General features: G+C 41.7%; 1 protein-coding gene across 4 annotated transcripts in view; it reads right to left on the bottom strand.

Annotated features, from left to right (window-relative positions):
* Positions 1–13747, bottom strand: part of hip1rb (huntingtin interacting protein 1 related b) — a 35347-nt gene extending 21600 nt beyond the window's left edge. The window contains exons 1-6 of one of the 4 annotated variants that reach the window (XM_014161308.2): positions 13271–13747; positions 2933–2996; positions 2418–2560; positions 1599–1655; positions 1190–1270; positions 301–377 (exon numbers count right to left, since the gene is read on the bottom strand). In XM_014161308.2, the coding sequence (XP_014016783.1) occupies positions 301–377; positions 1190–1270; positions 1599–1655; positions 2418–2560; positions 2933–2996; positions 13271–13363 (515 nt within the window). In that variant the 5' untranslated portion in view covers positions 13364–13747. Of the gene's footprint in view, positions 1–300; positions 378–1189; positions 1271–1598; positions 1656–2417; positions 2561–2932; positions 2997–9815; positions 9908–10586; positions 10783–13270 lie in introns of those variants that run through there. The other 3 variants (XM_014161307.2, XM_045703137.1, XM_045703135.1) reach the window with 3 other exon arrangements.
* Positions 13748–23980: the final 10233 nt, after the last annotated feature.

The raw sequence follows: 23980 nt of genomic DNA, 5'->3' as shown, positions 1-23980 counted from the left end.
ATGGCTCCCTTAAGAAAAGAGCAGCTGGTTCTCTCCCTTGTCTCCACAGTTCTCAATCTACTTAAAATGGCAACAAAATGGTATGATGGCTTCCTTTGAATCAGAAAGCATGTTAAGTTTATATTTTATATCAATAATTTACTTCACTTGAGCTATGTCAATTAAATGTATTCACATTTGTATGACGTCCCTGTATGATATTCTGATAACTCCTTAACAGGAGAGGGAGTGCACCGTTAGAGTGCCAGGGATGTGTGGAGACTGTAGAGGGAGAAGTAAAGGAGAAGAGAACACACTCACACATTATTGATGTCTGTTCCTGCAACGCGCTCCAGAACCTCATCTGTTACTTCTAGGTTGGCTCGGATTTCAGAATGCTGCACAAAAGACAAAAGAATTGCAAAAATGATCCAACAATTCTTGTACATCATTTCTCAAGGATGGTACAACATTAGAAATATCTAATGATCTCACATGTAAATCATTTCAAATGGCATACATTGTTTGTTTAATTAAGTGGCATTTTGTGAAAGCACTTGTGGCAATGCATACAGTGGAAAGATTAGCCAATGTCTTCTTATGGTAAAGCATGCAGTCCCCCAAAATTGTAGAGCAGGGGTGTCAACTCATTTTGGCCGCGGGCCTTATTTCAGTCTTCACCGAGGTCTGAAGGGCCGCACATAAAAAGGATTATATTTCCTCTCTGTCAAAATGTACAGAAAACAGTTCTCTACCCATTGCTTTTGGAATTATCGATGCTACCTGACTGTCTAGCTTTCATTTTGATGACTTTTATCAAGTCGGACAGAGTGAAGAGACAAAGGTCCATTATCATCTATAGACAGTTTTGATTTGGTTTTAGTCATTTCAATGTGGATTGAGATTGTTGTTTCCCAGAATTTTTATATAAATGTTTTAAATACGCAAACCACCCGTGGGCTGGATTGAATGGGCTCGGATCCGGCCCGCGAGCCTAGAGTTTGACACGTGCTATAGAGCAGGGGTATTTTAACTATTACTCAACGAGGTCAGGAGCCTGCTGGTTTTCTGTTCGACCTGATAATTCATTGCACCCACCTGGTGTCCCAGTTCTAAATCAGTCTGTGATTTGAGGGAACAATGAAAAAACACAGTGGAACTGGCTTTGAGGTCCAGAGTTGAGTTTGAGGGCTATAGAGGTTAGGCGTACCTTCACGTGGAACTCCATCTTCGTGCAGAGGAGCTTAGCATACAGAGCCACCAGCTGGCCATATCTGTCATGAAGGTTGCCCTGGAAACAAGAGTGAGCGAGCAACAAGCATTAAACTGTGCTTTATTTGAACACAGCAAGAAAAATCTCCCATTCTAGCCTTTCCTCTCTAATCTGCAGCAGACAGATTAACCCTGCCTGCACAGGAAGCACAATTACTGTATGAGGGGGAAGATGATGTTTGAAAAGAGGATTTCAAAACATGTCCTGCATTTTTTCCTAAACTAAATCATTAAAGCAAGGGATTTTTCCCCATTTCAAGCCATCTGACATTACATTTCTTCGCACAAATGTATTCAAACTATTCAAGCACCCCTCAACAAAAACACAGCACAATCTCCAGACTCACCCATAGTTGCCCTGTTTCAACTATGTTACTGTGATGTCTCATGCAGTCCTGAAGGCTCTGGAGGGCAAAAAGGGGATAGATAAGGTCAATTCAATAATAGTATTGAAACAGTCACTCAATAATGTTCAATTATACAATTAACATTTCACCATTAAGCTAATTTGACTGGACTAATTACGGCCTGCGGTCCGCATAAAAACCTCCATGCTTGGGTCTCCCAAGTGGCGCAGCGGTCTAAGGCACCGCATTGCAGTGCTAGGGGCGTTACTACACACCCGGGTTCATTCCCGGGCTGTGCCACAACCCAGTCCCATAGGACGGTGCACAATTGGCCCAGTATCGTCCGGGTTAGGGGAGGGTTTGGCCGGTGGGGCTTAACTTGGCTCATCGTACTCTAGCGATTCCTTTTGGTGGGCCAGGTACCTGCAGGCTGACCCCAGTCACCAGTTGAACGGTGTTTCCTCTGACACATTGGTGCGGCTGGCTTCTGGGTTAAGCTAGCGGGTGTTAAGGAGCGAGGTTTGGCAGGTCACGTTTCGGAGGACGCATGATTCCACCTTGGCCTCTCCCGAGCCCGTTAGGGAGTTACAGCGATGAGTGAGTTTGTGAGCTCTGCTCAAAGCAATATTGCATTTTTATTTATTTTTTAATATACTATAGGCTACCAATTATGCAATATTTTCATCTAAGGTCTGTCTCAAATTTTCCACCTACAACCTGCACATGTATTTTCCTTTTGTCTCTCGCCATTTTTCTTTAGTATATATATATATATAAACAGAAGCGCAGTTGTACTAGAGTGTATAGAGCAGGTCTTACGTTATGGTGGCCATCCCGCAGCACTTTGTGCACCACGTGGCAGAACTTCCAGCTGAGGATGGAGTTGCTGGACAAAGGGAGGCCCAAGGCATAGGACCAGAAAGTAAAGGCTCCCTTCTCTCTGTGGGTCCCCAGAATGATCCCTGTAGGGCCGTCAAGGAAGAGCCAAGAAGCAAAACACAAAGCCAAAATACTACCTCTCGTTCCCTCACATATTCTTTCATTTTCTCTTGCACGATGATAAAAATCACAGTATTTCCAATCTAAGGAGATTAAAATAAGCAATGTTTCCATCGATGCCTGCAACAGTAAAATATACTAGGTGGCTGTATAGCCTACATGATGGCAAATGTCAACTCTAAAAAGCAATTACCTTCTGCAGTACATTAACTCAACAACTCGAGTGGTTAAAAACAGCCCTGTTGGAAGACAGTGGGTTATCAGGAGTACAAAGTTTGGAGCAAATAATAGCAAAAGGTTCGCTGTTTCCAGTTTGGGGTTATATCGAAGGATACGGCGTGCATGTTTCTCTTTCACAGGCGCCTCATTGGAGTTGATGGCTTTGCTGATGCTGCTGAGCTGGAGGAGAGAGTAGAGAGAGAACAGGTTCAGGTCATAAGTCACTATGGCTACCGAACTACCACTCAGTGACAAAACAAAAACACATTTTAAAATGGGAGCTAGATTGAACTTGAGTACAAGACTATCCAAAATGCGGAATTAATAAAAAAGAGCGCCATTTCTATAAACAAAATCAAATGTCAAAACAAGACACTTGAATAATGAACTAGCACTTTATACAAATAAAAGCCATACTGATCATCCCTTTACCTGGTTTTATTTTAGGGCCACACCACCATGCCAATCTATGTCCCCGGTTAGTGTACAGTATATTCATGTACAGAATAGTCAGATGACCCAGGAGAGAGGGAGTGATAGGTTGTGTTCACTAGATGTGTGATCAGCAAGTCTCCACACACCCATACTATCAGGTGGAATGGTAGCAGTTGACAAGGCAACCCTTGTTTCAACAGCACAGAGGGAGGGAGTAGTCTTTTAAACACAACAAAGGCTACTGATAAGCCATAGTGTGTTATGAAATACAAGGCCAGAGAAGAGTTGTACTGGAGATGCTGAGAATACAGCAGATTGCATTGTGACAGAATCAGAAAAATGATTGTGTATGTTTACATGCAGAGGCTCGTGTAATAAGGGTTCAATAACCCCTCTGTTTTTCCTTCATTAGGCTACCGTGAGTAAAGTAGACTGAACAAGCCCATAGGCTTCTGTTCCATTTACTTTGGTGTGTGCATTTTTTTTAAACGCAAGCTTACAGCATTCCAAACGTAATTGCCGGATCCCTGCATTAGAGGAATTACAATACCTGTCAAAATGAGCCTTCCTATCAGTTGAAACCCTACATGCTACCAAAACACTACATGCATCAGGGCAACCTATCTACATGTTATGCTGTGGATAATGACAATGGAGGAAAGAGACATGTCGTCACCAGCAACACAGAGCAAGTGTCCTGGCCCTCGGGCAACTAGGCTAACAGGTAGAACAAGTCCAAGTGAATGGAGGGTGGAAGGGAGAGAAGCAGATCGTCAGAGCTAGGTCTCAACACTTTCCTCAATGTGGTTATGTACACTACATAGGCTTGGCCCGTCACTGATAAAGGCATAGTTAGTAACGCTAGAGGATAAGGGAACGCTCTGAATCCAAAACATGACAAGCATGTGACCTCTGATAGAAATAACAGTGTGTTTTTAGCCAGTCTTATCATAGTAACCCTCAGTCTAAACTTGTCCTTACATAAGATCTGCATTGAATCTTCAACAGTTCTGAGAACAAGCTATATTTTGCCTGACCCATACAGACCCACTGAAGACTAGCGCAACCGATTGTAATTAATAAATGAGGGAAATAAGTGTAAAATATCACATTTCTCTAGCCGACTAGTTCAGATAATCCTGTCACATATCTCCAGACTCGACGGCGGGTAGGAGCAAGCGCAACAAATAATGGACTACCATAGCATTCCTCACAACACAAGAACACGGAAGCATTGGCCAATAGCTCCTCATTCTGAGACCACAGCAGGTGAAAAGGACAAGATGATGATGGAGGAGGTCAAAAGCTCTGGAGCCCCTGCTCACTCACAGCCTGCTGTTCCATTTCAGTTCAACTAATTACATAACTGACTAATCCAGTTCGCAGTAACATGCATGAGCTGTTATGGTTCATTTATACAGATTCTCTGGTACGATCCCAGCCTCTCTCTCACCCCACTTCCCCCTCAATAACCCACAGAAAAGAGACAATGGTATGCTACACTGTGCAGGGGCAAATGTATGGCTGTATCTTCAGTGCTAGTCAAAAGTTTGGACACCCCTACTCATTTAAGGGGTTTTATTTATTTTTACTATTTTCTACATTGTAGAACAATCGTGAAGACATCAACACATGTGGAATCATGAAGTAACCAAAGAAAGTGTTAAAACAAATCTAAATAGATTTTAGATTCTTCAAAGAAGCCACCCTTTTGCTTGATGACAGCTTTGCACACTTGGCATTTTCTCAACCAGCTTCACCTGGAATGCTTTTCCAACAGTCTTGAAGGAGTTCCCAAATATGCTGAGCACTTGTTGGCTGCTTTTCCTTCTCTGCGGTCCAACTCATCCGAAACCATCTCAATTGGGTTGAGGTCAGGTAATTGTGGAGGCCAGGTCATCTGATGCAGCACTCCATCACTCTCCTTCTTGGTCAAATAGCCCTTACACAGCCAGGTGGTGTGTTTTGGGTCATAGTCCCACTATCATTTGTTTTTTAACAGGACAAAGTGCAAACCAGATGGGATGGTGTATCGCTGCAGAATGCTGTGGTAGCCATGTTGGTTAAGTGTGCCTTGAATTCTAAATAAATCACTGACAGTGTCATCAGCCAAACACACCCACACCATGACATCACCACTTCCATGCTTCACGCTGGGAACTACACATGGAGATCATCCGTCCACCTACTCTGTTTCTCACAAAGACACGGCAGTTAGAACCAAAAATCTCACATTTGGACTCATCAGACCACAGGTCAGATTTCCACTGGTCGAATGTCCAATGCACGCTTTTCTTAGGCCAAGCAAGTCTCTTCTTCGTATTGGTGTCCTTTTAGTAATGGTTTCTTGCAATTCGACCATGAAGGCCTGATCCATGCGGTCTCCTCTGAACAGCTGATGTTGAGATGTGTCTGAAGCATTTATTTGGGCTGCAATTTCTGAGGCAGAGGCAACTCTGGGTCTTCCTTCCTTTCCTGTGGTGGTCTGAAGTTCTTGAAATGTTCCGGATTGACTGACCTTCATGTCTTAAAGTAATGATGGACTGTCGTTTCTCTTTGCTTATTTGAGCTGTTCTTGCCATAATATGGACTTGCTCTTTTACCAAATAGGGCTATCTTCTGTATACCACCCTTACCTTGTCACAACAACTGATTGGCTCAAATGCATTAAGAAGGAAAGAAACTCCACAAATTAACTTTTAACAAGGCACACCTGTTAACCTCTTTGGGCTGGGGGTCAGTATTTTCACGTTCGGACGAAAAGCGTGCCCAGAGTAAACTGCCTGCTACTCAGGCCCAGAAGCTAAGATATGTATATTATTAGTTGATTTGGATAGAAAACACTCTGAAGTTTCTAAAACTGTTTGAATGATGTCTGAGTACAACAGAACTCATATGGCAGGCGAAAACCTGAGAATAATCCAACCAGGAAGTGGGAAATCTGAGGTTTGTAGTTTTTCAAGTCCTTGCCTATCCAATATACAGTGTACATTTGGTCAGATTGCACTTCCTACGGCTTCCACTAGATGTCAACAGTCTTTAGAAGTTGTTTCGGGCTTCTATTGTGAAAGGGGAGCGAATAAGAGCACTCTAAGCAGATGGCCCAGGTGAACGCCTTTAGTTTAGTCACGCACGCGGCCGTAACTAAAATAATGGCTGACTGCCAGACACCTGACTGAAACAGCTCTTATTCGCTCCCCATTAGCAGTAGAAGCCTGAAACAATGTTCTAAAGACTGTTGACATCTAGTGGAAGCCGTAGGAAGTGCAATATGACCCCATATTGTTCCTGGCTGTTGTCGAGGTGGGACGCTAGCGTCCCACATATCCCAGAGAGGTTAATTGAAATGCATTCCAGGTGACTACCTCATGAAGCTGGTTGAGACAATGCCAAGAATGTACAAAGCTGTCATCAAGGCAAAGGGTGGCTACTTTGAAGAATTTCAAATATATTTTGATTTGTTTAACACTTTTTTGGTTACTACATGATTCCATTTGTGTTATTTCAAAGTTTTGATGTCTTCACGATTGTTCCACAATGTAGAAAATAGTATAAAAAAAAAAAAAAACCCTTGAATGAGTACGTGTGTCCAAAATTTTGACTGGTACTGCACACACACACAGTTAGCCACTCAATCGCAAAAGAATCCCACAAACACAGGCTCAAACAGACCAACACACATTTTTACTTCACCCTCTGGCTGTATATACACAGTGATATACATTCACTCACTCTGGTATTTACATGACATTTCTTCCTAGAATGCACACATACATCTTATCGTAAACACAGGGAGGGAGTAATACAATCCTCACATTTATCGGATATCCGAGGCAGGCCTGTCAAAATTGGCCAGCAATCCCACAAATGCATAAAGACTTCATTTAGTTAGTGAAACTCTGGAGACACCACAACCTACCAACCTCCCCCTCTACCAAAACACATAGTCACTAAACAAAGCACAGAGGGGCTACTGTGCGCTTAAGGGGACCACTCAGAGCAGGGGTAGAGTTGGAGAAAAAAAGAGAAAGATAGGGGTGTCCTGGTTAATGAAGAACCCTTCTTGTGAGGCTACTGCTAGTGCTACCCCCCTTGGCTTAGGGGGCCAGAGCAAGTGGTGGGTTGGATTAGGGATGGACAAGGTTATTTGAATATCCGAACAGACGTTAGTATTCGATAACTTGGGAGAGTATACTTAGCTTTGTCTAAAATGAAATATGTGACATTGCTACATAGCCTACAAGGATAGACCATTACACTCATCATTTTTATAAAACAGTTTTATGACAGTTATGAGTGTGCCCCATAAAAAAGATGCACTGGTTGCCTACACAAGTTTCACGTGTAGCTTATTGTTATTGTCGTCAATCAAAGTGGTGCTACAGTCAGCGGTTCCATGTGTAGCAAGTGAAGTGCAGTGGTGGAAAAAGTACCCAACAGTCATACTTAAAGATACCTTAATAGAAAATCACTCAAGTAAAAGTAAGTCACCCAGTAAAATAGTACTTGAGTAAAAGTCTAAAAGTATTTGGTTTGAAATATACTTAAGTAACAAAAGTAAATGTAATTTCTAAAATATGCTTAAGTATCAAAAGTATAAATCATTACACATTCCTTATATTAAGCAAACCAGATGGCACCATTCTTGTTTTTATATTTACGAACATAACTACATGACAACACTCAGACATAATTTACAAACAAAACATTTGTGTTTAGTGAGTCCGCCAGGTCAGAGGCAGTAGGGATGTTCTCTTGATGTTGATACGTGTGAGAATACGACAATTTTCCTGTCCTGCTAAGTAATCGTACTTTTGGGTGTCAGAGAAAATGTATGGAGTAAAAAGTACATTATTTTCTTTAGGAATGTTGTGGAGTAAAAGTTGTCAAAAATACCAAAAAATACCAAGTCCAGATACCCCCCAAAAATACTTAAGTACTTCACACCACTGGTGAAGTGGGAGATTTCTAATCAATGCCGAATGGAATTAAAATTACAGAATTGGATAACTGAGAAGGAGTAGGCTACAATGATCAACCATGAATGGAGTTGTTTTAGACATTGAACAGGGAAGCACAGCAAAATAGCCTCAATTAGCCTTGCTACTTTAGCTAGCTAGCTTCTTTACAATGATTTGATTCAGTCAAGACGGGTACTACCAGATGGTATGATAGCTAACGTATGGCAGCAACAAATTTGTCTAACTGGAGCGAGTCATTTTGGCTACTTTCTTCCTCCCTCCATGCCACAGACTGTCACATCGCCCCCTGCTCCTTTTGCCCCTCCCCCACCCCCTGCTGAAACAAAATGAAGTTGAAAAAAATATATTTTATTTAAAAAATGTATTTCGACTATCCGGATATCCAAAACAATATCATGAATACTGAAATAATTTCGAAATGCCCATCCCTAGGTTGGAGGGGTGCTGGACAATGAGGGGTTTGTGGGAGGAGGAAGGCCCGTCAGCTGGGATAGAAGATTGGATTTGATGGGGGCCACATTCTGGCACACAGCGCCTGGCACAGAGGCCTCAACAGATGGCCATAGAGCAGCATGGCTGCAGGGAGGCTCCATAATACATTCAAACTGACTGTCACTCAGAGGAGAGATCGAGACGGGGGTAAGGGAGTGTGTGGGAGAAAGGAAGCAAGAGGGAAGGGGGATCATTGTTACACTAACCTGATCAGAGACTGCTTACAGTGCATAGTCCAGTAAAGTGTGAGCAATGCAATTTACAGAACTGCTTGAAGTCTAGAATTGAAGGTTGGCAATGTCACAAACCAACAAAAGACCTACCCTGTCTCCCACTGGCACACTCCCTCAATTTACTCCCTCATTCATACAAAGAAACAAATACCATTAAACAGTGGTGTAAAGTACTTAAAGGACAATTCCATCCCAAAACAATGTTCTGGTATTTGTTTCATTAGTCCATTGTTGACACAGTCCCAAAATGTTTCCTTGTCAGCAATCAAGTTAAGATATGTTTCAAGGTAACTTTCAAAATACAGAAATCTTCCCCTTATGATGCAAAATGCATGCTTAATATAAGGAATGTGAAATTATTAGCACTTTTTCTTTTGATAATAAAGCATATTTTAGCAATTACACTTACTTCCAATACTTAAGTATATTTAAAAACAAATACTTCTAAACTTTTGCTCAAGTACAATTTTACTGGGTGACTTTCACTTGAGTAATTTTCTATTAAAAAAGGTCTTTACTTTTACTCAAGTATGACTTTTTCCACCACTGCCATTGAAACTTTCAAACAGCAATGCTTTAAGAAGGTCAGGAAGGTGTATATTCATCTGGTTGGCCACAGGAGAAAATAGACTTAACTATGATCTAAGTGGGCCACAGACAGTCTGACGCTATTTAGCTGTTCGACAGATACAACATTGAACCTGGACCCAAAACATAAGTCTTAATCCCCCAATTGAGGGAGAGGTAGTTGTAGGGAGAGAGAGGGAGTGATGAGCCCAGCCTAATCCCTGAACTCACACCACACACACACACACACACTGCTTCAACCCTCCCATCCCTGTTCCCTCCTTTCTTACCTTGTCATCTTCTCCCTTCTTGCCTTTCAACAGTGTGTCTATGTGCTTGGACATCACTGCCAGGAAGACTATAGCTGGCAGAGACACAGCAGCAACACGTCTAGTGTACTCCACACTGGGCAGTCAGTCAGGTGCCCTGCAGTGACTAGTTATTGCAGTTCTTTATCAGCTTAATTCAACAGACTGTTGCTGTCGCTCTGGTTGTCAAGGTCAGACACATACCCAAGCACCACACAACTGCCACTATTAATGCTGTTAAACTAGTGTAAACACACTGCTAATGAGGCTGAACGCATTGTCTGGTTATGTTAGCATTCACTAGTCTAGCACTAATTCACTGGGAGTGGTGAGAAGCAGAGTAAGGTGCTGATGATAGCAAGAGGCCAACTCGGTCACCAACAAATTGCAGTTCAAATGCATCAAGGAATACATTGAATTTCTCCTTTATCCAACACTACATTGTTTAGAGGCAAACAGGAAACTGGATAGAGGAATTTGGGGTGTTTAGATAAGTTGTTATATCAAACCACTTTGATTGTGAAAAACAGACTTCACTGTTATCACTTGGAAAGATTATCAACATAAAAAAAGTGACATTTCAACAAGTTTGAATTATCATTCTCACAACATCAAATACTAGCTGTTTTCATAGAACACCCTTTTAATGGCTTTTCTGGAAACCTACTGGAAATGTCCCCATTGTGTTCAATTTCTCCTTGTCTCCTGCTTTGCCTCCCAGGCAGCACAACAATAGCTGGCTCAGTCACTTACAGTGTTGATACAGACAGAAACCTGAGCCGCAACTGGACTAGCCCTTCCTGCCTTTGATGAAACGACTTTGTCCTCGCCCCTGCTGATTCTTCTCCTTAGCCTGACATCCTACACGGATATCTTGGTGACAAAATTGAAGATTTCGACAGTGGACACAAATGACTTGCCATTGCTTCAAACCCTCCTACAATAGTTGGATATTAAGGGGAGTGTTCTGTGCTGTAGAGACACTTCCTCTCTCGGACAACAAGCCTGTGAGATTGAGAGGTGGTTTGGGTTAGGTCTTGCACACACCCACTCAAGGGAGGCAGAAGTCTAATACTGCCACCCTGGCAGGTAGCCTAGTGGTTAGAGTGTTGGACTAGTAACCGAAAGGTTGCAAGATCGAAACCCTGAGCTGACAAGGTAAAAATCTGTTGTTCTGCCCCTGAACAAGGCAGTTAACCCACTGTTCCTAGGCTGTCATTGTAAATAAGAATGTGTTCTTAACCGACTTGCCTAGTTAAATAAAGATAAAATAAATAATGACCATAAGCAAAATGTTTGAATGCTTTGCTGTTCTCAGAGGCCTAGAGAGAGGCTGTGTTTACACTCAGCCGCTCCCTTCCCCCAGCCCTCTCTCATGGGCACTGAGGCATCTGAAATGATGGAGAGCCAACTCTCTCACACAAACCCACACACACAGTGAGTGTGTGAACAACAGGTGCTTTGTGGGACATCTGACCTTGGTAGGGAGGTCAACACAGATAAAACTAAAGAGGAATGGGGTGCAACATTAGACCTACAGTAGACCCCAGAATCAGCAGAATTCTACAGGTCAATGGCAAGAACTAGATCCATCATGTAATGCAGTATTGAATGAATAGCAAGTATAGCAGTGCCTTCTTATATCTTTCCAGTTACGTACCTTTGATGACTGGGATAGAGCTACACTATTGTGCTGTACATTAGGCTAGATTTGTTAACTGTCAAAGTAGCGTAGAAACCAAATTTGGGAGGGGGGTCAGTAAGCCAAGCACACAGACTTCGGGCAGCTTTATATGGATGGTAAAGTACTGCAGCACAGCGACTCTGCAGCACCCTCTATGGAAAGACAATATGGTGGAGCTGCCTGTCCTTGGAATTGAGTTGAGTACCTGGACATTGTAGCATGTTACATAACGGTCTCTACATTTGCACTGTCATATCAGGAGTTGACTGTCACAAGCTGACAGTTAACTGAGACAGGTCAAGTAGACCATAGATTGGGAAGGAAAAACAAGGCTAACTCAGGACAGCAGTACAAAGGGCCTGACTAATGTCTGGACATAATGCCAGTCACTGTTTGGGTGTAACATCTGTCAGGTTCTCATGTCTATGGCAGCGCTGACCAGCGCATGTGCCAAGGGCATGTGACTGCGCCTCTGATATGATCTGATGTGCTTATCTTTGCCGGATTTAAACATTCAGTTTACAATGCAGTCAAAGGGACCACACAATCTCTCTCGCCCACTCCTTCCTCCATCCAGCCAGCCAAAGGAATTGGTTTCCTCTTTCTCATTGATTCAGTTTAGTATCATCACTGCCTAACTTTGTCTGGCTGACCTTGTGTGAATATAATAGGCTCTGTATTTTTGCATCAATCGAAGGCACAAGGAGATGGCAGAGATTTCTCTTGCCTCATGCCAGGGTCACAATGTGTTGACAGTTTGCTTTCTGCTGGTTGTCCAGTCATTTCCGATGGAGGAGACCAGCAGTTTACAATGTTATTTCAACTTCGGTTCTGCATTTGCCATTTGTTGATCCATCCACAGGAAGTTAATTTCAAAGCTACTTCGTACTATTTCAATACACTAAGAGCAAGGAATTCTGGACAAGGTAGCCAAACAAAACCTTTAGTTTAACATGATAGGCTTTATATTAAGAGCCAGGACTTCACTGAGAGGCAGACACTCATTTAAAGGACTCAATGTATTGCCAATTAGCTCCCCGGTAGTAAGTAAATGACACTGAAGGCAGAAAAATAAAATAAAAAAAGGTAAAAATACAAATTATTTTCTAAAATGTTTCAACAAAAAAGGTCTACCACTGATGACGTCATAAACATGACCTATAGCTCCCAGACTGTGTGAAGGAGTGTCCTTTTGTAAGAAATTCTTTGGAAATAGATGATTATTCATTGTTGGATGATGGTAATGGTGATGATACAGTTAAAAGTTATGGACAGTAAGACATCTCTATCCAAAAATGCATACATAGCTGATCAATGTAAAGTTATTAGGCCTAAATCTCAAGGGAGGTCATTTATTCTCCGGTTTGCAATCAAATATTTATCACAGACAACCACAGGGACTAACAGCTGATTCAATGGCATACGGGACTTTCCATTAGCCTCTAAAGTAAAATCGTCAACATATTTACTGTGAGTAATGTTTCGACCATCCGGGGTCCCATAGGCCTATCAAATTAGGAACTCAGGTGATGGGCCAGGTGCGGATTTTGCATCAAAACGTTTTCAATAGGAGCAGAATATTACAGTTCACAAGCTAACGTTCTTATTTTCGTGTGCGCAAATAACAAATACGTTCGATAAATTAAAGGCCTCACATGCTATTTGAAACACTGTTTGTTATCATAAAGCACCTAAACAAACAGCTATGAACCGCAAATTCTACCACCGCCACCACCAGGGTATTCATATTTACCTGCTGCTTATCAAAATGTTCCCTCTCAGCACCTAAATTCGTTTCGATCCTTTTGGTTTTCACCCTTGAAGGCACCTGTCGTATGGAATTCATCCTCACGTCTTGGCACCAGACGAAATTCTTACTGGATCTTCGACGATATGGAATGTTTGTAACAAATACCCGCTATTGAGGAAAATTGACGATTATAAAACAGTCAAAGTAAGACACTCCTTGTCGTTTTTGGTAGAAGCAACGCGCGAACAACCGGTTCGGCGTCCACGAGTGGCATTTGTAGGCAGCGAACTCAATGGCGAGATCACAGCCAGAGGAGGAAAACGCGAAATGAAGGCTATGTTTGCTGTACGTGGAGCCTCGTCTACCGAAGGATAGTACAGTAGCTCGCACATAGCAAATCGGGGGGAACCCATGCGCCAGGGAAGCTGTTGACGTCACTCATGCGGTACTGAAAGGACGGGATTATTTTCTACTCCACCTGAAACGTTGTTATAAAGGCTGTAGAGCTTTTGTTACGGTATAGCAGGCTACCTACCGTTCAGAACCAGCATTTTCCCACATAGAAAATATTTTAAAATAGTTCAATGCATTATTTGTTGCATGCTTGTTATGATCATATTTTATTATGATAATAAAGAAAACAATCCGGATGAGGTGAACTTGATGTATTTTTTCCACCACTACAGTGCAATCCATTATCCATCTGATTTTGTGCTTTTGCCTGTATTATGATAGTAACCACAAAGGAAGGGACTACAGGCTGGATAATGGCGCATATGGCCTAATAAAATGCTTTTTGGCCTTACAAGGTGCAATGGGCTAATTGAGGTGCTTGGAACAGAGTAATGTATGCTTGCCATGTAGCCAACAACGCTCTTCAGGCACGGCCACATCAATGCAAAAGCAAATTCTACCCATCTAACACAGCTACATACATTTACTTAATTTGCTTATCATAGCCTACCCTTATGGGCCTGTCCTGTGAGTACACAGCAGCATATGTGGGTAGGCCACCTCTCATCCCATTGTTTTGGAAACAGCCTGTCTGCTCTTTTCATTGTGGGATGACATTTAACAGCACCCTCATCACTGCAAGCGGGGAATGACCAGCAACTACTATAGCCAAGAAGCTAAGTTAGATCAAGTCAGCATAAAAGTTAAAGTGAAAAGTGTCAATATGCAGATTTTGTCCTACTTTTGTCAAACTTGAGAACCACAATGCTTAAGCTAAGAATGCTATTTTCTGTGTGTAAATAAAAGGGGAGGCACTTGTAAAATCATTGCCTGCTTTTAGGTCGACAGGATTAAAACAGGGAATGGATGTATCAGAAAATGAATCTTAAACCCAGAGAGAAGCCGAGGTGAAGGATTACAATAGGACAGTGCACTCAATGACACTCGAGAAAATGAATATGGAATATGGATAACAGTAGGCCTAAATGCAGCTCAACAGTTCACCAGGTAATTTAAAGGAGGAAGAAAAAAAACGATGTAATATAAAACAACCCATCAAATGTAGATGAAAAACTACAGCTTTATAAAAAAAAAGAAGCTTACAAAGACTACAAGATCAGTTTGATCAAGATAGCCAAACACCAGAGAATTTACTGTCACTGTTTGTAGTCTGGGATATGTTGTAATAACAGGGGAAGGAAATTAAAATGACTTGATGAACACCATAGGAGAAGCTAGTACAATGTTGAATATGAACCATTCTAGAAAAATATGAGTGTCATCCTGTATACTATGATTGTGACAAAAGGATAATTTCCTGTTATAGTAGACACCACACCATTTGGGGAGGAATTAGAGGACTGAATGATTGCTCCTCTGAAAGGCGATAACTTTGTTTGTGTAGTTAGGGGATTCATAGTGACAGTTTATCAGTGTTTAACCGACTCTGTTAATCCTTGGCGCGTGATGCAAATGTGCATTGATCCAGCTGCCACTGCTCAGACAGTGGCAGCTAATAGTGAGTGACTAGATTTGGAGCATCATGAAAGTATCATCAGTGTATGTGAAAGCTAAGTGAGATGCCAATAGGTAATTTCTTGCTTCACTTCTCAACTCAATTGAAATGTTGTATTACCAGGCAGGTGCACCTGGAGATTTCACTGACCCTACTTGATATGGTGGAAAAAAATGCTAATAATCACATTAGGCATGCTGCGATACTGGATTGGGGAACTGACTAAGTACTTTTTCCCTTCATTTCACACTGAACAGCCTTTAAATATTGTTTATATAACATCTTATTCAAGTCTCACTAAGCAATCACAGATCCTCCCTGGTATGAGCACTGTCTGCAATTATGTTTATTTATTTTACCAGTGGATAAGGACCTTGATGAGATTGAGGTGTTTCAGGTTGAAGGTGACAGATACTATAATCATTTCTTCCTGTTGTTTTCCATTCCGTTAGAGCCAGTCTGCTAATTAAACATCTTCATGGTCGCAGGACAGGACTTTCATGTTCATTGCACCGGGTGGAGCAGGAACTATGACATTCCAGAGTAGAGTATGCAGGTGTGGGAAACAGGAAAGAACACAGGACTTCAGGAGAACAAAAAAGACAGCAGAGGTCTGCTTGCACCACAGGAAAAACTGGCTCCCTCACATTCCTCCTCTGCCCTGGTGAGCTATGGGTACAAATAATTATTCTGTAAGAATAGGGCTGCTCAAGACTTCAGAAAAGGAGAGCAGATGGTCCTTCCCACTTCCTTGATTTCTCTCCACCCACCCACCCTCCTGTGAACAAGCATATGTCTACAAATCATTATGTATATTCCCCTCCAGTAGATTATGCAGCCTTAGATGATCTAAGAACTATTTTATGAATTTCCTTAACTTAAGACTCCAGTCTGTCTCATTGCAGTTCACATGAATGAGTGAAGATTTGCATGTTTCTCCAAGTTATGAATACGAGAACACCATTTTTTTGTGAAACGCTTTTATTTTTAATAAATGTACAAACAAACAAAAAGTACATGGACAGAAAAACAAGTGACAAGACAAACAGTGGTGGTTGGAGTTTCTTGATATGTTGGACCGAACTCTGGTCCAATTAGTCACAGTACTACATACGGAAAGGTCTTTTTTTCCATGATGCATGGGAAGGGATAGGTTTAGGAGTAATTTAACTAGCAGAGAATGTAATTTAGAGACCAGTCCCTGTGTACTATCCACAATAATTTGTGAATAGGATGGATAGACCATTCTTGCCAAGGGACTCCATATGCACACAAAGCAGAACAGAGATGTAAGTAAAAGAAAGTGCCAGGTAAAGTTAAATTGCTTCTGGGGGCCTTGAAATGCACAAAGATAGTAGCCTTCAGTGATATCTGAGAGGGATTCATACTTTCAGACCATTGATACAAAGAGAGATGACAACCTCCTATAGGTGGAGTGTGTGGTTGTGAAATAAAGGAAGCTGAGGATGGTATTTGAGAGTGGTAAACATAGCAAATCCAAACAGGCACCAGACTGAAGAAAGTTGTGAGCTGATAGGGGCAAATTATGAGTTTGCAATGTTTGAGCGGGATATCAGAATGGATAATGTCTTGGAGGCTGAGGAGCAAGTAGGAACAAGGTAGGGGTGGTATACAGTAGATAGCCCTGTTTGGTAAAAGACAAAGTCCATATTATGTCAAGAACAGCTCAAATAAGCAAAGAGAAATAACAGTCCATCATTACTTAAGAAATTAAGGTCAGTCAATATGGAACATTTCAAGAACTTTGAAAGTTTCTTCAAGTGCAGTCGCAAAAACCATCAAGCGCTATAAAACTGGCTCTCATGAGGACTGCCACAGGAAAGGAAGACCCAGAGTTACCTCTACTGCAGAGGATAAGTTCAATAGAGTTACCAGCCTCAGAAATTGCAGCCCAAATAAATGCTTCACAGACTTCAAGTAACAAACACAACATCAACTATTCAGAGGAGACTGCGTGAATCAGGCCTTCATTTTTACTATTTTCTACATTGAAAAGAGTTCCCACATATGCTTTACACTTGTTGGCTGCTTTTCCTTCACCCTGCGGTCCAATTCATCCCAATTGGGTTCGAGGTCAGGTGATTGCGGAGGCCAGGTCCATCTGATGCAGCACTCAATAGCCCTTACACAGCCTGGAGGTGTGTTTTGGGTCATTGTCCTGTTGAAAAACAAAATGATAGCCCCACTAAGCACAAACCAAATGCGGTTGGCATATGGCTGCAGAATGCTGTGGTCACCATGCTGGTTAAGTGTGCCTTGAATTTGAAAATAAATAACCAACAGTGTCACCAGCAAAGCACCCCCACACAGTCACATCTCCTCCTCCATGCTTTATGGTGGGAAACACACGTGGAGAACATCCGTTCACCTACTCTGCGTCTCACAAAGACAGTCTGTTGGAACCAAAAATCTCAAATTTGGACTCATCAGACCAAAAGGACAGATTTCCACCGGTCTACTGTTCATTGCTCGTGATTCTTCGCTGAAGCAAGTCTCTTCTTATTGGTGTCCTTTAGTAGTGGTTTCTTTGCAGCAATTCGACCATGAAGGCCTGATTCACGCAGTCTCCTCTGAACAGTTGATGAGCCAAGAAATATAATTAGAATTGAGTCTAATGTTTAATCTAACTTCTTTAAAATAGTCAATTAATCTAAAAACAGATTGTGGTTTATCATCAATTGACGTTTTTGCTAGGTCTTAGTCGTGCAATTTTACATCTAACATAGATGTTTTGTGCAGTATTTTTGCAAGGGAAAAACATTGTGCATGAAAACTAGTCTCGTTGAATGACAAAAAAATTTAACTGAAGAATCCCTACTGTTGACCAATCACCAACGAAGGGGCGTAGATGTTGTCTACCGAACTTCGACTTGACTCAAGAAGAAAATTTGTGTGCTCGAACAGCCGAACACAAAAACGCCATAATATATGCAAACTGTTTTGACTGGGAAGCACACAGTAAGCTTAAGCATGATGGGATATTAATTACCTAATTAACTCCGAAACCACCAGTAGCGGTGCGTGGGTAAAAATCACTGGGGAAGCCAAAAATTTAAATAAAGCCATATCACAACTTGTGTTGCAATAATTGCGTAACTTGCTCGATAACCGGTTAGTTCATATACCTTGAGACCGTGATAAATAGGCTTAAGGTCGAGACAATAAGCCGACAGTGGCAGAATAAGTTCTAAAATGCTTACTCGCTAACCCACTTTCATTTTTTGATTTTATTTAACTAGGCAAGTCAGTTAAGAACAAATTCTTATTTACAATGACAGCCTAGGAACAGTGGGTTAACTGCCTTGTTCAGGGGGAGAACGACAGATTTTTACCTTGTCAGCTCGGGGATTCAATCTCGCAATGTTAACAAGGCCAGCTTGTTAACATTACCATACTACATTTTTGGGGGAACCGAGTGGTGCAGCAGTCTAAGGCTCTAGATTGCAGTGCTAGAGGCGTCACTACAGACCTGGGTTCGATCCCGGACTGTATTACACCCAGCCGTGATTGGGAGTCCCATAGGGCGGCACACAATTGGCACAGCATCGTCCGGCTTAGGGGATGGTTTGGCCGTCATTGTAAATAAGAATTTGTTCTTAACTGACTTGCCTAGTTAAAGCTTCTTCGGGATCGGTGTCACGTCCACAGAACGGTTGAGCTAACGTAGGCTAATGCAATTAGCATGAGGTTGTAAGTAACAAGAACATGTCGCAGGACATCGACATATCTGATATTGGCAGAAAGCTTACATTTTTGTTAATCCAACTGCACTGTCCAATTTACAGTAGCTATTACAGTGAAAAAATACCATGCTATTGTTTGAGGAGAGAGAGAACAGTTTTGAAGATGAAAAGTTATTAATAAACAAATTAGCCACATTTGGGCAGGATTGATACAAAATTTAACAGAAATGCGATGGTTCATTGGATCAGTCTAAAAACTTTGCACATACACTGATGCCATCTAGTGGCCAAAGTTTAAATTGTGCCTGGGCTGGAATAATACATTGTGCCCTTTCTCTTGCATTTCAAAGATAGTACAAAAAAAAAATACAAAAGAACAGGGTTTTTTTTTCTTTGAATTATCTTTTACCAGATCTATTGTGTTATATTCTCATACATTACTTTCAGATTTACACAAACTTAAGTGTTTCCTTTCAAATTGTACCAAGAATATGCAAATCCTTGCTTCAGGGCCTGAGTTACAGGCAGTTAGATTTGGGTGTCATTTTGGGAGAAAATTGAAGGGGGAAAAAGGGGCGGATCCTTAAGAGGTTAAATAAAATAAAATATCTAGCTACATGTTGAACTTCATCCTCTCAGGCCAGGGGCACGATGTATGAATTTATGGTTGGATCAGTAAATCGCCATTATAATTATTGGCCAGTACAGAGAATTAAGTAAAACGACAAGTCCAAATCCCGATCTCCATCCATGGCTAATTTAGAAAAGGGACATTTTTAGTTATCTACCAGAGGACAACGACACAAAACAATTAACTTCTCAATGAACTGTTTTGTTCACTCCGATGCTTTCTCCGGTGAGATCCATTCAGCCTTTTGCAACTTGAAGGAAATTTATGAAACACAGAGACAAAAGCTAAATTATTTAGTATGTGTTTTTCTTTGTAAATTTTTTCGGGAAGCCTGGCTTTCCTTGGCATCCATGAATACGCGTCACTGGGAACTACACCTGTGTGGAGGCACCTTCTTTCAATATACTTTGTGTCGGTCAATTACTAAAAAAAAGTCTTTACATTGGCAGTTATGTATTGGTCTGTCTCTGAAATATGAGCAACGCCTATAAACCGACACTAAAATTCCTAAATAATTGGCCTTGTGGTTAGTGTTTGCCCTGAGATTGGAAGGTTGGGAGTTCGATCACCGGCCAAGTCATACCAAAGACTGTAAAAATGGGACCCGATGAGTCTCTGCTTGGCACTCCGCCAAAGGAGATAAATTCGGGGTAAGGACCTGTGTCCTATCCAGGTGGTGTACTTCAACATCAAGCTTCCTCACGCTACAGAAACAGAAGATAAGCGCCTACTTCTATGAGCCGTTCTGGCACGGACAAGCCTACTTAGGAATTGTAATTAAAAGTAATTGTCAGCTTTGCTGAATTCACAAAAATATGACGAAAGAAAGATTCTGGGTTGTGGAAAAAAATGGTGGCCATCTTCTGCATTGCAGTGATAAACTGCACTTTCACAGTTTACTCACTAGAAAGCAGTATTGTTAAACAAAACATGAGAAATTATCCACATCTCCCTAGCGGTTTATGAACACTAGATCTTAAATGGTTTTTTTGTCTGGCCTTTGCCAAACTTTGTATGATTTTTGGGTAAAAGAAAATCTATTTAGGATAGAATTAGCTTTGAAATATTCCAACAAATTTGGGGAGCCAACCTGGATACAACAAACATAATATCAAATCAAAACAAGAAACAATGTGACAAGTCTTTTTTATGAGTTGTTCTCACAAACAGACTTGCCTTAAAGACAATTTACTTAAGACCTGTAGTTTACACAAACTAGGTGAGGGGGGGGGTAGAAAGATTTTATATGACACACACACACACACACACACACACACACACACACACACACACGCGAGGACATGAAGTTGCTAGTTTGGCAACTTTGAAGTCACACCCATGTAATCCAACTAACTCTTTACAGACACAAAATGTGTCGATGTCACAACACAGCAGATTTGCTCTGTACACAGAGGGAAACTGAGCATGGACCCCTGTCTTGTCCTGCTCGTCTATCAACCTTCACAGATTACTTTCCTTTCAGAGAAACTACTGGACACCAGAATCACTACATATCATTTTGAGAGGAATTTCTTTGGGCTCTTCGGGTAATGATTTAGGAGCTGACGTCTCATGGGTGTTGGTTGTCTTGACCTTCTCTTCAGATGCTACAAAAAGGAGGATTGTTTTTTGCATTACAATGACCGCATAGACAGTGTAAAATATAATTTGTCTGTGTAGTCTAATCGTGCGCAAGAAGCAGAGGGACTAACTGTATCAATAATGGGAGGCTGTGTAGTTGAGGGCGACCTCACCAGGGTGCTGGCCCCACTGCTGTTGCTGGAATTTGTTCTGGGTGTCCTTGGTAACGACCTGGCTCTCTGAATATTCTGCTTCCACCTGAAACCCTGGAAGAGCATCACTGTCTTCCTGCTGAACATAGCCCTACCATCTACTACATCTCAGGGATGGACTAGAAGCTTGGAGATATCCTGTCGTATGTCCCTCTTCATGTTGGCTATGAATCGTGGAGAAAGTGTTGTTTTCTTCCTGATGGCTGTAGCACTGGACAGGTCCATGCGTGGTCCATCCCCACCACCCATTCAACTCCATGAGCCTCTCTAAGGTAGTGAGTGGTGCAGTTGGCCTGTGGGTTCTCAGCATCTCCCTGAGCTCACACTTCCTGATCAACTCTTACCAGTTCAAAGCTGGAAACTCTACAAAGTGTGAAAGTTTCACCAACAAGAATAAACTGCACAATGCTGTGTTCTTTGAGGTTCCTGGTATCTCTTGGGATCATGGTCTTCTGCACCAAGCGGCTCGCAATCCAGCTGCGAGCGAAACGTCTGGACAAGGCGGCAAGGATGCGCCGAGTGCATCTGTGCCTAGGCGTCAGTACAGCCATATTCGTTGTCTGCATCCTCCCAAGCTACATCACACGGCTACTGATCTGGATGAAGAACACGAAACGGCATTCGATATCACCATCAGTCTGACCTACTTCAATAGCACAATAGCATGCTGGATCCTGTAGTCTACTACTTCTTAAGCCCATCCTTCAAGAGGATCTATAAAAAGGTCTTAAGGTTCAGTCTGAGACAGAACAGAGTAGGCATGAGCAACGCGGTGGTCAATAAATCTCAAGGCTCTCAATGCCTCAGTGAGGTACGAAAGTGTCTGCAAGTGTTTGGTGATCAGACATCTTTTCACAGAGACACTTCACAAGCCAAAGGAAATACTGCCAGAGAGGAACAAAGCTCCTGCCATCACCAGACAGACATCTTAAAAAGCCAAAACACTTAAAATGTACAGTTGAAGTCGGAAGTTTACATACACTTAGGTTGGAGTCTTTAAAACTCGTTTTTCAACCACTCCACAAATTTCTTGTTAACAAACTGTAGTTTTGTCAAGTCGGTTAGGACATCTACTTTGTTCATGACAAGTAATCTTTCCAACAATTGTTTAGACAGATTATTTTACTGCATCACAATTCCAGTGGGTCAGAAGTTTACATACAGTAAACAGTAAGTTGACTGAGCCATTAAACAGCTTGGAAAATTGCAGATAATGATGTCATGGCTTTAGAAGCTTCTGATATGTGATGTCAATTAGCCTGAGTCAATTGGAGGTGTACCTGTGGATGTATTTCAAGGCCTACCTTCAAACTCGGTGCCTCTTTGCTTGACATCATGGGAAAATCAAAAGAAAAATCTGCCAAGATATCAGCCAAAATCTAAAAAAATAAATAATTGTAGACCTCCATAAGTCTGGTTCATCCTTGGGAGCAATTTCCAAACACCTAAAGGTACCACGTTCATCTGTACAAACAATAGTACGCAAGTATAAACACCATGGGACCACGCAGCCTTCAAACCTCTCAGGAAGGAGACGCAAATCAATCCCAGAACAGCAAAGGACCTTGTGAAGATGCTGGAGGAAACAGGTACAAAAGTATATATATCCACAGTAAAACGAGTCCTATATCGACAGAACCTGAAAGTCCGCACAGCAAGGAAGAAGCCACTGCTCCAAAACCGCCATAAAAAAAGCCAGACTGCACATGGGGACAAAGATCATACTTTTTGGAGAAATGTCCTCTGGTCTGATGAAACAAAAACAGAACTGTTTGGCCATAATGACCATCGTTATGTTTGGAGGAAAAAGGGGGGAGGCTTGCAAGCTGAAGAACACCATCCCAACCGTAAAGCACAGGGGTGGCAGCATCATGTTGTGGGGGTGCTTTGCTGCAGGAGGGACAGGTGAACTTTACAAAATACATGGCATCACGAGGAAGGAAAATGATGTGGATATATTGAAGCAACATCTCAAGACATCAGTCAGGAAGTTAAAGCTTGGTCGCAAATAGGTCTTCCAAATGGACAATGACCCCAAGCATACTTCCAAAGTTGTGGCAAACTGGGTTAAGGACTACAAAGTCAAGGTATTGGAGTGGCCATCACAAAGCACTGACCTCAATCCCATAGAAAATGTGTGGGCAGAACTGAAAAGGCATGTGCGAGCAAGAAGGCCTACAAACCTGACAGAGCTGGTGTAACTGAGTAAGGAGGAATGGGCCAAAATTCACCCAACTTATTGTTGGAAGCTTATGGAAAGCTACCCGAAACATTTGACCCAAGTTAAACAATGTAAAAGGCAATGCTACCAAATACTAATTGAGTGTATGTAAACTTCTGACCCACTGGGAAAGTGATGAAAGAAATAAAAGCTGAAATAAATCACTCTACTATTATTCTGATATTTCACATTCTTAAAATAAAGTGGTGATCCTAACTGACCTAAGACAGGGAATTTTTACTAGGATTAGATGTTAGGAATTGTGAAAAACAAAGTTTAAATGTATTTGGCTAAGGTGTATGTAAACTTCCGACTTCAAACTGTATATCAGATATTAACGTGTCGATAGTGACTGCTAAATTACTTATGTAAATGTAATAGAATTTACTTTAAAT

The sequence above is a fragment of the Salmo salar genome, chromosome ssa20 (assembly GCF_905237065.1).
Source record: "Salmo salar chromosome ssa20, Ssal_v3.1, whole genome shotgun sequence".
Lineage (NCBI taxonomy): Eukaryota > Metazoa > Chordata > Actinopteri > Salmoniformes > Salmonidae > Salmo > Salmo salar.
Note: the sequence above shows the minus strand (reverse complement) of the source record. Positions and strands in the feature narration are given on the sequence as shown.